A 13,460-nucleotide genomic window follows, 5' to 3' on the forward strand; every position below is an offset into this window, starting at 1 on the left:
CTCAGTATTTTGATCATCTTATTAAAGTGGTAATACTCAGATTCCTCTGTAATAAAGATAGTTTTTTCCCACTGTAATTAATTTGTGGGTGAATATCTTGTTCTCTTACAATATTTCTCTCAATAGTTTTAACATCCATTGATGATCATTACCTAACTCAGTTATTACATGGGGGGTTACTTAATTGTTTTTCTAATTCTATCATTCTTTATACTAACTAACATTCTGTAAAGCAGGACTTCTCCCTCTTTTTTTGAATATTACTATGGATTCTGAAATTCTTCCTTTTGTAAACTATAATATATTATCTGTTAACATCATTATTAATTTGAATGCCCAGATTGTCCCAGATTTGATCCCTTCAAGCCAGAACCTGTGTCCTTTTGAAATGAACCTATAAATTTTGCAAACTTCTTTGCTTTCTGGCACTAGATGTCAGGCTTTCCTTGAAATTTCTCTGTCCCAGACCCAGAATCAGCCCTTTCTCAGGGAGTCCTGGTTCCTTTTATTGGGGAATAGTATTTTGGAACCAATATCTAGGTGTTAGGTGTGCTCATTGCCACTGAGATGTTGCTGCTTCTAGGTTCTTAGTAGGTAGAACTAGGAAATACACAAATATTGTAAGTCACAACCTCATTCAATACTTCCAATACAAATTATATCTATAGATTCTTTGTCTTTTTGTGTTTTTTAGCTATAGTTTGCATTTTATTTTTAGCTCACACTTTTTAGGTTCTTGATTTAATTAAGCATTGTATCACCTCTATTTGTACATCATTAAGTTTTATTCTTTTTCTGCTGATATTTATATCCTCTTTGGTTCCCAGCATCAGTGTATTTATACATTTGCCCATGCTGTGATATGTGCAAGATAGTTTGAGAATTTGGAGAAGGAAATGGCAACCTACTTCAGTATTCTTGCTTAGAAAATCCCATGCACAGAGGAGCCTGGCGGGCTACGGTTCATGGGGTCGCAAAGAGTCAGACACAACTGAGCAACTGAGCACACATACTACCACCAACAACAGACATGTAAAGTAGATTCAAGATATTTTCTGTAATTTGTTGTCCTTGGATTATATGCCACTGACGTTCTACAATCAGGGTATTACATTCAAAATATATATTTTTTTGAGTATGTAATTTTTAATTTAATATGTAGTTATATTCATTTATTCTGTTTAGATTTGAGAGTTTTTTTCCTATCCTTGTTAATTTATCAACATCTATAGTAGTCACATTTTGCAGCACATTAAAAAAGAAAATAATAATATCTTGATATCTTATGATTAATGGGAAGTAGGTAGTTGGGCTTTTAACGATTGTGGGAAACTCAAACTAGTTTTTTCTCTTTGGCCACTCCATGTGGTATCCGGAATCCTAGTTCCCCAACCAAAGATTGAACCCATGCCTCCTGCAGTGAAAGCATGGAGTCCTAACCACTGGACCATTAAGGAAGTCCCTAGTTTTTCTTTTCAAACAAGCTTTAATTTCTTCCTTGTTTCTATTCTGAATAAGTTAAATTTCCTAGTCCTTTTATCCTGAGATAGAATGTTCAAGATAGAAAGATTCTTGAAATTCCTTTAGCCTAGTTCCTTTATCTTCCAAGTAGGAAACTGAGGTGAACTTGTGGCTTGCCTAGTTCTTTATTAATTTGGAGATACTATGAGGTCTTGCTTGATCTGAGCCTTAGGATGTGGATGTCTGGCATTTAGTTTGGCTTTTTACTCCCCAGGCTCATGCTCAGGTACTTTGGGCTTTTTCTTTGTGGTTGATTTTTTTCTGGGGGCTAGAAATAGGGACTGCATGCTATGAAAATGTTATGATTATTACAGTGCAGATGAGGTTCGCAGAAAATCTTTGGTTCTCAAGTTCCCTAAGCAGCAACTTCCTCCCAAGAAGAAACGGCGAGTTGGAACTACTGTTCACTGTGACTATTTGAATGTGAGTATCTGCATTGCTGCTTTCTGACCAGATGGGATTCTCATTAATTCCCCCAGTCCTCTAAGCCGTGGCCCTGATACAGCCTTAGATTCTCCCTGTGGCGTTGCCCTGAGAATTACGTGTACTGCTCATTACAAGGTTTCCAAATTTTTTTTTTTTAATTTAAAGAAGCATTCTGATATTTTGTTTCTCCTTAGAGACCTCATAAGTCCATTCACCGGCGCCGGACAGACCCCATGGTGACATTGTCATCCATTTTGGAGTCTATCATCAATGACATGAGAGATCTTCCGAATGTGAGTTCACTGCATTCAGGTCTACAGTATGGATGGCAAGGCCCTTTGTTCTGTCTGATTTCAGATAGAGGGCAGTATAGTCCTAAGAATCTCAAACTCCTTATTCTTTGGGATATAGTTTTTATTTATTTTTTAACAGTTAGTAGAGGAAACAGTCAGACCTGCTCCATCTAGAGAGATTCCTTTGAGAGTTGATGGCCAGGTAGAGACAGGTAAGATGTGAGAGAGTCTTGAGGAATTGGTTATGGCAAATGTTCTTTGCTCATGGATGGTGCTCGCTCTTGTTTGCACAGACATACCCTTTCCACACTCCAGTCAATGCAAAGGTCGTAAAGGACTACTACAAGATCATCACCCGGCCAATGGACTTACAAACACTCCGTGAAAATGTGCGTAAACGCCTCTACCCATCTCGGGAAGAGTTCAGGGAGCATTTGGAGCTAATTGTGAAAAATAGTGCAACCTACAATGGTAAGAATCACCTGTCTTTGACTGCAAAGGTCACCTTTCAGATCCTTACCTAATTCCTTACTAGTCCTAAATTCAGACTAGATTGGACAGATGGAAAGGACCTACAATGTATTAGTGAATTTGAGGGTTATGAAAATCAGGTAACGTATGTTTTTAATCATTTAATAGATATTGCTGCTTTTTATTCCCACTTTTTAATGTATCCTCTGGAGAATTTTAAGTATCTGTTGAAATGAAACAATTGCATGGGGTGTATGGGAGGATGAAGTAAGCCTAGGTAAACAGAAGAGGCGTTCGCTCTGTGGCGTTCGCACAGAGTATGTGCTTGTGACTGTATTTGTCTTTGATTTGATCTACAAATATGTTATAGAGGCTGTTATATGTCCCCTTTGCTCAAAAACTGAAAAGACAAGGAGGAAGAAATCTGTTTTCTGAGTATTAAAGGGTTTAAGATATAGTACATACAGCTTCTGCAGGTAAAGGATAAAATTTTCTGATTTCCAGTTGTATCCTTGAGCACAGATTCGTCTATAAATATAGAGATTAAGGATACAGATTAACCATGGCACTTAATTGAATTACCTTAGATGACTTATTTAGCATCTTATAACCGGTTCTGTTTTCTCACCTGTACACATGGGACAATAGTTGTACCTAGATTTTAATACCTTTCACAAGCAGGCCTGACCCATTTATCTAGTCTCATTTCCAGTGACTGGCTCCCATACCTACTATAGATATGATTCCTGCCACACTCAGCATTGTATTTCACTAAATATCCTATCCCATGTCTTCATTCCTTTGCACAGTCTTTGCCCCTTGTAAGGAATGCCCTTTATTCTCTTTCCATTCATATTTCCAGACCAGCTCATATCCTCGCTTCATGAAGATGTATCACATTGCCCACAGTACCCATTTTTCAATCATCTGTGCCCCTTAGCACAATTAAGTCAACTTTTATAGCTCTTTTGTATTACATATAATTGATTATATATTTGATTTTCCTACCACTTTGTGACCTCCTAGAGAGACTATTCATCTTTCTATTCCAAGGGCCTAGCAGAGTACCTGACACATACAAAGAAAGAATAAATTTGTTAGCTCCAACTATCATTCAAGTTGGCAAGCATAAATGCATAAAAAAAAAATCCTCTTGGAAGGGGAATGGCAAGGTAAGAGCTGACATTGAAAATGCAGAGCTTGAGGTACCTGTGGGTCATTTAGGGGCAATGTTAGTAAAAATTTGGAAATGATTTTCTCCTTACATCCCCCTCTAGCTCAATCTTCTTTCTTCCTTATACCCAAATGATGGTAATAGTAATAGTACCACCATCAGTGGTATTACTATCCTTCCAGTTATACGACCTAGAAATATTACTCATCGTTGATTCACTCTCCTTCTCCTGCACTCATAGATCACTAAGTTCCATAAATTGTACCTTCTAAATTTTGCTAGAACAAATTCCCTTCCTTTTGGTCTCCATTGCTACTATCTTAGTTGAAGCCCTTGTCATCTCTTCTTTGACCTCTTGCAGTTGCTTCCAGACTTTCTCTCTGCTGCTTGCCTTAATTCTTCATACTGTTGACTGTATTTTTTTCTGATATACAAGTTTGAAAAATTACTCTCTAGCTTAAAATCTTCAGTACCTTTGTATCTCCTATGAGACCATTGTAATATGTCCCATCCAGCCTTTCCAAGTTCCGTTTCCGGTTTTTCTTCCTCACACATACCTGTATTCCAGTTGTACAGAACTACTTGTGATTCCTGTTGTGAAATGTGTTACTTCATGTTTCCATGAATTTGCTTACTTAAATGTTTTTGCATACTTTTTCCTCCCTCTGGAATGTTTTTCTACAATACTATCTACCTGGTGGACTTCTCTTCATTAGTGACACTGCTCAAGTGTCAGTCACAACAAGCCTTTCCTGTTCCTTCCTGGTACTCAGATTTAATTGTTTTGAAACTATTGCAAACCCTCCACAGTTCATAGTAATCAGTATATTCCTCTATTTGCACTTATACTCACTTTTTAAAAACTTTTATTATGGAAATTGTTAGGCATATACAGAAGTAGAGAGAAAGTAAATAAACTTCAGTACACCTATTCACCCAGTTCAGCACTTACCAGCATATGGCCAGTCTTGTTCATTATTTATATTTCCAGATATCATATCATTTCACTCATAGATACTTCAAGCACTTATACCTTGTCATATAGCAATTTATTTTCATGTCATTTTCTTTGACTAAACCAAGAATTCTCTAAGGTAGGACTTGTGTCTTATTTTCCCTTTAATCTCATCATTGAACATATCACAGTTACATGGCAAAACCAATACAATATTATAAAGTAATTAGCCTCCAATTAAAATAAATTTAAATTAAAAAAATAAAGCAAGTTACATTGTAAAAAAATTGCTGAGTGAACAAATAAATGCCAGCTAATTAATTAATAAGTAGTTGAGAATAGAGCTGAGGTTTAGGCTCTGGGGAGCACTTACTTTGAAAGAATTAACAGGAAGATAAATAAAGGATACTGCAAGGAAATAGTCAGAATTACTATTTAGAAGAAAATGTTTTAACTATCCCTATGATGAGCTTAAACTAGGGTAGCCATAAGCAGGGAATGTAGGTGATAGTTGGAGGATTTTGTGAAACTCTTGTTAGGGACTTCAGGGAAACTAAAGTAGTAGTCTGAGCTAGGATGGAGATTGTTTTTTGCCAAAGGCTTTGGATTAGCCATATGCTGGGCGGACATCACAGACCATGAGTTCTGCAAACGAAAATTGCAGTCACAAATTTTGAATGCTAAAGATGATCTCCTTAGTCATCCTTAAATAAATTGTCATTTCCCTAGCCATAGTATTATTTTCAAGGTATTAAAGCCAGCAGTATCAAAGGTTGTACTGCTGTGTGTGGATATACACAACTAAGGGAGAGAATTAAAATTAGTTTATTCATCCATATTATGCATCTGGTATGTGTTAGGCACTGAAAAATGGAGGTAAGACTGATACATCTCTCTGACTCAGCAGCTAGGTTGGTGCAAGTCTGGAGAGGTGTTGGTACTCTTGCTTCCCATGTCCGTGGTCTCATCTCTTCCTGTTTGTTTCTCTGTAATCTAGGGCCAAAGCACTCACTGACCCAGATCTCTCAATCAATGCTGGATCTCTGTGATGAAAAACTTAAAGAGGTAAGACATTTAAAATGAGAGAAAGGCAGTAGAATTTGAAGCTGACAGGTACCAGAATTGAGGAAGTAGGAAATGTAACAGAAGATTAGAGAAATGAGGGAGAAGCAGGTCTTTCATACATTAGAGTTTGGAGGGAACCTTAGAAATCATATAGTCTAGTTCCCTCCCTTTTGTTGATGGAAAAACTGAGGTCCATAGGAGAAACTAACTTGTCTTGGGCATCGTGGCTGTTAAATAGTAGAGCTAGGATTAAAATCTAAAATCCACATAACACTTTAGAAAGGGCTAAGGAAATTGACTTCCTGGAAAGCCAGCTGAAGCTAAGAGACTGTTTTGGCAGGGATAAATTTTAATTTTTAGAAGATGATCTGTATTTTATCTTCTTAACAACAACAAAGTATGGCAGCTGTGCAGGCCTAAAAAATATAAATGTGATTATGTTAATATTGAAGTAGAAATTTCGTAAAAGAAGATTGCCAAATGGCCAATAAACATGAAAAGATTATAAGTTTGGTTGATCACTGTGGAAATAAAAATTCAAACCAGTTAAACCAGTTAATACTTCATACCCACTTAGAAAGGCTAAAAAAGAAAAAAAACTTAAACAAAAGACATGGTCTTCCCTGGTGGTCCAGTGGTTAAGAATCCAACTGTCAATGCAGGGGACACAGGTTTGATTCCTAGTGGGGGAAGATTCCACATGCCACAGGGCAACTAAGCCTGTGTACCACAGCTGCTGAGCCCAAGCTCTAGAGCCCGTGCTCTACAACAGGAGAAGCCCATGATAATTTTTAAGAAGATTTGAGTTTTAGTGGGTTAAGACATGGAGCAATTGATACACAGACTTTTTTGTAGTATAGTCAGTCTAGAATGAATTTATTGGGTTAGATTCCCTTGTATAAATAATAAAATTTATTGGGTTAGATTCCCTTGTAGAAAAGTTACTAATCAACAATAATGTGTTCAGTGTTTTCAGTAATAATTTTACAGCAAAAAGAGTGTGATATTAAAACTTAATTTGGTGAAGATGTTTCTGTTGTGGGAACTAAGCTGTTGTTACCCAAGGGTGTATATTTTTGATGATCTACAAGAATAGAAGATAGAATACCTGTAAGAATGGTTGACACATCTCTTTTGATCCTTTTACTGGAGTATTATTTCTTAGCTGAATTTTTGTCTGGAACAGATGAGTTTACAATTCAAAATTAGACTTTTTGGGACAAGAGAAATATTAATTGGCCTTAATACTCTATGATGATTATACCTCAGGGAAGCCTTTATGTTTCCTTTGCTTTGTTTCATGTCAGAAAGAAGATAAATTGGCTCGTTTAGAGAAAGCAATCAACCCCTTGCTGGATGATGATGACCAAGTGGCATTTTCTTTTATTCTGGACAACATTGTCACCCAGAAAATGATGGCAGTTCCAGATGTAAGTGGTCTGTATGTTGAATATTGTGAAGATAGTACAAAGGAAAGGACAAAAGAGTGTCTGTATGTGTGTGTATCACTGGGGAGTCTGGAGTGTGGTGTTTGTCAATTCAAACTGGTATGTAATTTTTTTCTTTTTTTCAAACTGGTATATAATTTTAAAAAGAAACCTTTTTGCTGTATGAGTGCATTATCATTGAAATCAGATGCCAGGAATCTGTGATATGGAGAGGTTCTTTATTCCTGTTGTTGACATTTAGTATTTAATGCTTCTGAGCAGCTTGGGAGAGAACTAAGGATGCCAGGTAATATGGGAGGCTTTGGATTTAGAGGTGCTTCTTAACAAACGAGAGTTTGATAATTACCCAGCATTTGTTGTCTTCTGTTTCAGTTTTTCCCTTTTGCAACTTTATGACAGGGCTACCATGTTGGGTCTCTGTATCATTTTGTTATAGTGATCTTCCCTAGGGAATTCTGAACTGAGTTTCCTTTTGTGTTATAGGCATATATTGTGTATGCAGTAATGCTGTGAACCCTTTGCTATGGGACTAGGGGATGCGAGATTTTAATTGTGAATATAGAGCAGGGATCCTTACCCTGTCAGGGCACATGAATCCTTAAAAGAATCCATGAACCTCTTAAATTATATGCAAAGTTTTGTATGATAATGTGTCTTTCTGGGAAAAGGGTTCATAGCTTTTGTCAGGGTCTTAACATTATGACCCAGTGAAGGTTGAGAAGCTCTGGTATAAAGAATGGTTTCCATTTAATTTCTCATGCTTTTTTTTAACTAGTCTTGGCCGTTTCATCACCCAGTTAATAAGAAGTTTGTTCCAGATTATTACAAAGTAATTGTCAGTCCAATGGATTTAGAGACCATACGTAAAGTGAGTGATTTGGTCTAAAATATCTTTTTGGAAGCAAGTAACTTTATATGTGTATCTGAGTCCCTTGATTTCTTTTAATCACAGAATATCTCCAAGCACAAATATCAGAGTCGGGAGAGCTTTCTAGACGATGTCAACCTTATTCTGGCCAACAGTGTTAAATACAATGGTGAGTATTTCCACTTTTTTTCTCTTTCCATCAGTATATCCACCCAACATTAGTTAGCATTATTAAAAGTTAAGTGCATAAAGCAGGCTTGAGCTTTGATAGTCAGCAGAGTCAATCAAGTGACTTAACTCTGCATTTTTAAAAAAAGACATATTTTAGTGTGTTCTGTAAAGTTTGCTAATAATGTTTAATGATGACAAAGCAATGTACATTTATTTTCTAAACTTAAAAAGCACAGACAAATGAAATGAGAATAAAAATCATGTGGATGTCACTTTGGGCCATCACTACTTTCCATGAGTTGTGAAAGCTTACCTATTCCCCAGGCCCTTTGATGGAACTTAGGGAAATGTGTTAACATAACATAGACCATGGTGTGCTTCCTTAGAGCATGGAATTCCTGCTCAGTATATGAACTGATTGAATGACATGTGTCAGATTCTGTGCTAGCTACTCCCATCTACTGATGGGAAAGACATCACTGTCCTCATGTAATTCACAGTCCAGTCAGTGAAGAGAAACAGTTAAAATGCAGCTTATCAGGGGCTATATTAGAAGGATGTACAAAGTGCTCTAGAGGAGAGGAAGGAGCACCTTCACCTAGGGGTTAGGAAGGCTTTGTAAACAAGTTAATAAAGTTCAATTTTGAACAGCTCATTTGTTAAATAAACATCTATTGAGCACTTAGTATGTGCTGGCACTGATAGATATTACAAATATAAAATCATATGTTCTCTGCCCCCAAATTGGTTATAGGTTAGTTGGGAAAACAAAAGAAAAATCACAGAACTTGTTGTAATGCTAGATGCATGCACAGAATGCCAAAGTAAAACAGAAACAAAATATCTTAATCAGAGTGGGATGAGAGGAAGCTTCCTATAATAGAATTTTCTTAAGCTGAGTTCTAAAGGATCAGTGGAGTTTACTGAGCAAAGGATGTGGAGGAGACAGCATTATAGGCAGAGAGAATAGCAATATGTGAAGGCACAGAAGCCTGATTATACATCTTGAGTTTAAGAAATGAGTTATTGGGGTTGCAATTAAGTGTAGAGTTAAATGTAGTGAATGACTGGTTATGTGTAGAGAAGTAGATGTCAAATCATAAGAGGACCTAGTGTATGCCATATATCATACTTAAGAGTTTTTCGGTTCAGTCACTCAGTCATGTCTGACTATTTGCGACCCCATGGACTGCAGCACGCCAGGCTTCCCTGTCCATCACCAACTCGCAGAGCTTCTCAAACTCATGTCCATTGAGTCGGTGATGCCATCCAACCATCTCACCATCTGTTGTCCCCTTCTCCTCCTGCCTTCAGTCTTGCCCAGCATCAGGGTCTTTTCCAGTGAGTCAGCTTCTTGGCATCAGATGGCTAAAGTATTGGAGCTTCAGCTTCAGCATCAGTCCTTCCAATGAATATTCAGAACTGATTTCCTTTACTTTATCCTAATGGAAGAACACTGAAAGAATTAAGCAGCAAAATGACAATCCCATGTAGCTTGTGAAGCAAAAAAGAAGAGGGAGCTAAGGGAATTTAAGAGCATTGCCTAGCATACTGAGGTCTCAACTAAAAAATCTGCATGTCTATATGACTTTTCTCCTCAGTATTCAGCAGCCCAAGTAGTGTGGCTGTTAAGTTCATCAGAAGGGACAGAGAATTAGGAGGAGGAGGTGAAGGAGCGGACAACCGGAAAGACAGATGAGAAAATGGGTATTATGGGTATAGAGGATAGAATATCATGGAGGAATGAAAGAACAGGGCAAGTTCAGGGAAGTGAACTTGGCTAGAACCTATATATTTCATTAAGAGAAGTGGTAGGAGATGAGCCTTCTAGTTTATTCCATCTAGGTTGGGTTAAAAGAATCTACTTTGTCCCTTGTACCCTTCTTATTGCTGATTGTAAAGTGGAAACACAGGTCATTTATCTTTCCATTATTGTTTCCTGAAAATACCAAAAGCTAATCAGCCCAAATTCTGGCAATAGAAGTTAGCAGCCTCACAGGTGTCTTAAAATGAATATAACAAGTAATAAGCAAGCAGGAATGTTACAGAGACGATGCTTGGCCTGGGGATAGCTGCCTTAAGATAGAGGGCAGGTTTATGAGGAGCTTAGGTAAGGCAATAAGAAGAAAAACCCAGAAGATGCTAATTGGAATGAGCAGAGGGCAGTAGACAAATCACAAGATAAAAATTAAATGCAAAATAAAAATGAATAAATATTCAGTTGTATCTGGTAATCAAAGAAATGAAAATAGAAGCAGATAAACTATCTTTTTTTTTTTGCCTATTAGATGAGATTGGTTTCTTTTTTAATGGAAGTATTCAAAATGCTAGTGAGGTAGGTACTCTTACATATGCAGTATAAAATTATGAGACATTTCTAGAAAGCTCTTTGACAGCACTGAGACTTAAAAATAGTTAAGTGAACAGATCTTATAGTCAGGTAGACTTGAATTTGAATATTGCCCCCCGCCCCAACTTCATAGCAGTATGACTTTGGACAAGCAACTTAGACTCTGCTTTCTCATCTGTAAAATGGGGGAAATAATAATACCCTCCTCAGAGGGCTACAGTGAGGATTACAGGAAATAATGATTATAAGTGCTTAGCATGTAGTAAGATAATCTGTCCTAATCAGAGATACAGAAAAAGCTATTCACAATAATGTCATTTATATTAATGAGAAATAACTTGAACGGTTAATGTAAAGGGAATGACTAGTTAGTGTGCCACCTGCATGATAGATTATTGTGTAAAGATTGAAAGCTTATTCTAAAAAACTAATGACAAAAGTGCTTAGAATGTTAAGTGAGAAAAGTAAAACACATCACTTTAATTTCATCTCAGTTATGCTTTTTATGAAAAGATACATACATTTTAAAAAAAGTGATGATAATAGTGGTTATTTCTGAGATGTAAGGTTAGGATTATCTTCATGTTCATCTTTTGTAGTTTTCCAAGTTTTCTACTGGTATGGAAAGCGGGAAACTCTTTTGAGAGGAGATAGTTTTTGAGTAAAATTTAAAGGATGATGATTATTGCAGCTAATTCTTTATTGAGCACCTGCTGTGCTGAGCAGATAGTCAAGTGGAGAAAGGTAGGGAAGAACTTCCAGATAGAGAGTGCAAATGCTAGAAAGATGAGAGCACCTTGGACAGGGAAGTGCAAAAAGTTGAGTTTGGGTATGGTGCAGAGTGGGAGCTAGTTTGGGTGTTAATAAAGGTGTTTTTAAAGTTCAGTTCAGTTCAGTCACTCAGTCGTGTCCAACTCTTTGCGACCCCATGAATCACAGCACACCAGGCCCCCCTGCCCATCACCAACTCCCGGAGTTCACTTAGACTGACGTCCATCGAGTCAGTGATGCCATCCAGCCATCTCATCCTCTGTCGTCCCCTTCTCCTCCTGCCCCCAATCCCTCCCAGCATCAGACTCTTTTCCAGTGAGTCAACTCTTCGCATGAGGTGGCCAAAGTATTGGAGTTTCAGCTTTAGCATCAGTCCTTCCAATGAAGTTAGGTGGGGCCAAATCATGAAAGGTGCCTAGTATGACTCACTAAGCCTTTAAAAGGACAAATCACCAATAAAGAAACTATTGACAACCATCCAAGTTAAAGCACTGAGAGCTTGAAATAAGTTATGAAGCAATAAAAATGGAAAGATGGGGACAGATGGTAAGGATACTGAGGAAATAGAATTGATAACCTTCATAAATGGTTGGAAATTGAGGGTATAGGTAAAGGACTGCTGCTAAGTCACTTCAGTCGTGTGCGACCCCGTAGACGGCAGCCCACCAGGCTCTCCCGTCCCTGGGATTCTCCAGGCAAGAACACTGGAGTGGGTTGCCATTTCCTTCTCCAATGCGTGAAAGTGAAGTTGCTCAGTCGTGTCCGACTCTTCACGACCCCATAGACTGCACTCTACCAGGCTCCTCCATCCATGGGATTTTCCAGGCAAGAGTACTGGAGTAGGTTGCCATTGCCTTCTCCAAGGTAAAGGACAGGGAGAATTAAAAATGATGCCAAGTACTCCTGTTTTCTTGGTGAAAACATAAATTGGTATAAACTTTTTAGAGGACAATAAATGTATATTCCCTTTGACTAAGCAAGTTCATCTCAAAGGAATATTCATACAAGTTTGCAAAGACATATGTGCAAATGTACATATGGTTGTAACTGCAACTTTGTAATTAAGAAAACAGCATTCTAAAATATCCAACAATAAGAAATTATTAATAGTTAAACTGTGGTACATACTGTTTAGCCATCAGAATAGTAGATTAGCTAACAAATAAAGCTGTATCTTGTATATGCTGATACCCAAATATATCCAAGATATGTATTGATGTAAACTAGATCACTCAACAGTATATACAGAAGGATTTGTAAATTTAGATCCTATGGAGGCCAGACAGGTAACATAAATGAGTGAAATGGGCTCAGTAGTAATGATGAACTGAAAAGCCCATCTAAAGGGCTCAGTCACTGTTTAGTTCAATTGTTGTCATAAGGCAGAATTACTAAAGGGAGAGGTGGAGGATAATCTTCACTTTATGCTTTTTTGTACTTAGGTGTTTGAATTTTTTTTAATTGAGAATGAAGTACTTCTGTTAATTTAAAAAATCTGGTTTTTGGAAGGGTGAATAAGTCAGATGACATTCAGAATTCTGACTTGGGCAAACTGGTGGTATCATTGACTAATATAGTCGTCCCTCGATGTCCAGACTCCCAGGGATACCAAAATCTGTAGATGCTCAAGTCACTTATAAATTGGCATAGTATCTGCATCTAACTGTCACACATTCTCCCATATACTTTAAATCATCTCTAGATTACTTACAATACCTATACAATGTAAATGCTATGTAAATAGTTATAAATACAATGTAAATAGTTTCCAGTGTGCAGAAAAATCAAGTTTTGCAATTTGGAACTTTCTGAAATTTTTTTCACAAATGTTTTTGCCCAATGATTCCATCATTGTGGAACCCATGGTTACAGAGGGCTGACTATAATAGGAAATAAAGGAGGAGTAGTTTTGGAGGAAAAGTGGTAGAGTTCAATTTGGGCTGTGTT

General features: G+C 37.3%; 1 protein-coding gene across 11 annotated transcripts in view; it reads left to right on the plus strand.

The window, feature by feature from the left end:
- The window catches only part of TAF1 (TATA-box binding protein associated factor 1), a 70,023-nt gene that overhangs the window by 29,022 nt on the left and 27,541 nt on the right, over positions 1–13,460 (plus strand). For all 11 annotated transcript variants that reach the window (XM_070291790.1, XM_070291794.1, XM_070291791.1 and 8 more), the window contains exons 26-32: positions 1,836–1,944; positions 2,142–2,240; positions 2,534–2,711; positions 5,838–5,905; positions 7,213–7,335; positions 8,129–8,221; positions 8,306–8,390. In XM_070291790.1, the coding sequence (XP_070147891.1) occupies positions 1,836–1,944; positions 2,142–2,240; positions 2,534–2,711; positions 5,838–5,905; positions 7,213–7,335; positions 8,129–8,221; positions 8,306–8,390 (755 nt within the window). The remainder of the gene's footprint in view (positions 1–1,835; positions 1,945–2,141; positions 2,241–2,533; positions 2,712–5,837; positions 5,906–7,212; positions 7,336–8,128; positions 8,222–8,305; positions 8,391–13,460) is intronic.

Source organism: Ovis canadensis, chromosome X (assembly GCF_042477335.2).
Source record: "Ovis canadensis isolate MfBH-ARS-UI-01 breed Bighorn chromosome X, ARS-UI_OviCan_v2, whole genome shotgun sequence".
Classification (NCBI taxonomy): domain Eukaryota; kingdom Metazoa; phylum Chordata; class Mammalia; order Artiodactyla; family Bovidae; genus Ovis; species Ovis canadensis.